The sequence below is a fragment of the Anopheles gambiae genome, chromosome 2, assembly GCF_943734735.2.
Source record: "Anopheles gambiae chromosome 2, idAnoGambNW_F1_1, whole genome shotgun sequence".
Taxonomy (NCBI): domain Eukaryota; kingdom Metazoa; phylum Arthropoda; class Insecta; order Diptera; family Culicidae; genus Anopheles; species Anopheles gambiae.
In genome coordinates, this window is record NC_064601.1 from 49315747 (window position 1) to 49318791 (window position 3045).

General features: G+C 51.0%; 1 protein-coding gene across 1 annotated transcript; it reads left to right on the forward strand.

The window, feature by feature from the left end:
* The first annotated feature begins 14 nt into the window (after nt 1-14).
* LOC1273951 (uncharacterized) lies at nt 15-1963 on the forward strand. Its single transcript, XM_313005.5, has 2 exons — nt 15-653; nt 733-1963. The coding sequence occupies exons 1-2, from the start codon at nt 204-206 to the stop codon at nt 1129-1131; spliced, it is 849 nt and encodes a 282-aa protein (XP_313005.4). The 5' UTR covers nt 15-203; the 3' UTR covers nt 1132-1963.
* The last annotated feature ends 1082 nt before the right edge of the window (nt 1964-3045 follow it).

The following is a 3045-nucleotide window of genomic DNA, read 5'->3' on the forward strand; positions in this document are numbered from 1 at the left end:
TTGATGCCGGCGGCCCACTGGAAGGCACAGTTTGAGTCCATTCGTCTTCAGTTCTATAGCCATCGCAAACAGCGAGCGAGTGTGCAGAGTGTGAGTTCGGCCTCGTGCAATTGTGATCTGTTTTCTTCGTGAAACAGATTTACTAAGAAACGCTCTAGCGCAACGCAACCCAACCCGGCCTCATTCTGCCAAACCCTGCAACGATGCAGCTGTTCAAGTGTTTACTGGTGATCGGGTGTTTAGCGACAGTGTCCGTCGCCCACAGTGCCTCCGCCACGCTGCCGGTCAGCTCGAACTCGATCGATGACAGCAACGGACCGCAGCAGCAGACGCCCCGTGCCGGCTCCTACCTGGGCGAGATCAAGTACCTGTACAAGACGTACCAGGACTGTGCCAGCGCCGATGTCTCCACCTGCCTGAAGATGAAGCTGTTCACCATCCTGGACCGCGTGGCGCGCTCGACCAAGGACTTCAAGCTGAGCGAGGGCGTGCGATTCGTGCGCGATCAGGAATCGGCCGCTGACGCTACCCCGCTCAAGACCGAGGCCCAGCTCGAGGCTGAGCTGCCCCGTTCGCTCGACGAGAAGGAACGCTCGCTCAACTCGATGCTCTTCGACAAGGTTCTGTCCTTCTTCCAGTCTCACACGCTGCAGGTGAGTTGGCCGAACCGCTTTACTCTCACACCTTTTCGATCGGCCCGCTCCAATAACATTTTGTTTCCCTTCCCACCAGGTCAAGTTCCCGTCCAGCGAGGAAATCAAGCGCTCCATGGATGAGGTCCGCGGAGGAGGCGGTGGCTTCGGAGGTGCCGGAGGCGGTGGCTTCGGAGGCGGCAAGGACAAGGACAAGAAGAACGGCCACTGGATCATGATCCCGCTCCTGCTCGGCAGCACTCTCGTCCCGCTCGCCTTCGGTGCCCTCGCCCTGCTCGCCGGTAAGGCTCTGATCGTGTCCAAGCTCGCCCTCGCCCTCGCCTCGATCATTGGCATCAAGAAGCTGATCTCGAGCGGCAGCGGACACCACGAATCGGCCCATGAGGTGGTCGTCTCCGGTGGACACGGTGGCGGCTGGGGACGTATCGGATCTGGCCAGGGTCTTGCCTACAATGGCTACGGACACTACGCCCAGTAAGCGCAGTATACCTTGATCCCCCCATCCCAGCCAACTCCCATATCCCCAAAAACCCACCAAAACAACCAGTCGCGGGCTGCTCGTTGTCAGCCGGTGCCACTGGTGGGAGTCCGGTTAGAAACAAACGGTTAGAAGCAAGTGCAACCTGGGTCCTTCGGCATCTCGACAGCGCTCACGAACATCCTCAGCCAAATCACCCCATTAATCTCACCCTCAGTGGATCGGCGCTTGGATCGGTGTAATGCAGAAGGAACCAGCCCTGTTCCATTCGACCCGCTTTCAAACCCGCTCCTCCACCCGCAACGGCCCCAGCGCAGCAAGCACCGAACTCGCACTCAATACCGACTGACGAACTGATACCCCGCCGGTAGGGCATCGTTCTATCACGCCGCGTCATATGGAATTTGCATGCAAAACGTCGTCTACAAAAACCGCGAAGCGAACATTACACACAGCCAAAAAATGGTTCCTGCTGAACCCTCACTCACACAATCATTCCCCAATCTCTCTCACACATCTCGTAATCCCCCAATAACCAGACAGGGGGCCCACCGTTCCCCGATCGGAACATATCGATGGGCACACCAGCTTTAGCTCTTAGCGGTCGAGGCGGCTCCCGTTTTTGCCGGAGCGCGGCCCACCGCACAGCAGTTTATTTATTTAACTTAATTTAATTTATTGTACTGCTCCCTCAACAGAACTGATAATTTATGTGTTTTAGTTTTTTTGTTTTGTTTTGTACGAGTTATGATTTCGTGTTCGTTATTTTTTGTACGATACGTCCTATTTTTGTGTAAAAAATGCAGTCAAATAAAACTTAAATGAAGAAGTACTCGCTTGTGTTTTGTATGATCTCTAAATGCCAGATCCTTTAGGCTCCAATACACAGCACAAGGAACGGCTACTGCCATGCATCCGAAATATCCGCTTAACACACATTTCCTGCGAAACAACTAATTGAAATACAACGCAAATGCATCGGAATCTACCAGGAATGACTTTCACTCCAATATTGGAGCAGACCTTTGCCGTTATTTCGCAGCTTATTTGCTGAACTGGTCCAATTCCCGTGGAAATTCAATTACGAGTTTGGCACGAGTAAAAAAATAGTACCTAGTACAGGTCTAACGGCAAATTCACATACATAAACGAGTTTCAAACCGCCCAACTGGGGCCGGACATCGAAACTAAAAGTCGCGGAAAATCTAGCTCACCGCTGCGCAGAACCCGGTTTCCTGCTGCCGGTTGCGAAAGTTGCTGCGGACAAAAACCAAACCTGCTCTAGCTCATGAAAGAACGGGCCCAGTTGGTGTCCATGAAATAAATACACCGTTTCCGGAATGGTACCACTCGTTCCCTCACAGCTGATCGACTCGAGGACATCTCGTTTGGGGAGAATGCATTTCACTGATTTCTCTACCAGATTTCCACTTTCTTCATCTGCGACCCAGCGAGCGGAGCTGTTTTCCCGCAACGATCGAAGCGGAACTGGATCATCTACACTCAGTACTTACAGAATGTCCGGTATGGGCGGTACAAAATAATAACCAGTGCAGCATACCACAGATCCAACGATTAATATTGCACGGTTGGACTAGCATGGAATACTACTATCTTCCACATTAGCATGTTAGCATCAAGCACTAAATAGGCGCACATTTTCATCGTAATCATGTTACCCTATCCAACTACATTTCACCATTGATGGTGTATTTAAACACTAATAAATTTAATATGAAAGACCAATCAATCAATTTAGCGCTTTCCTTGAAATCACAGAATACATTGGAATGCATCAGGAACTCAAATTTCTGAACTGAACGCCATCATTTATTGAATGATAACTACAGGTTGTGAAGACACAAAAATATTGTATAACGATGATTGGGCGTAGAACGGGAAATTTATTGGCAA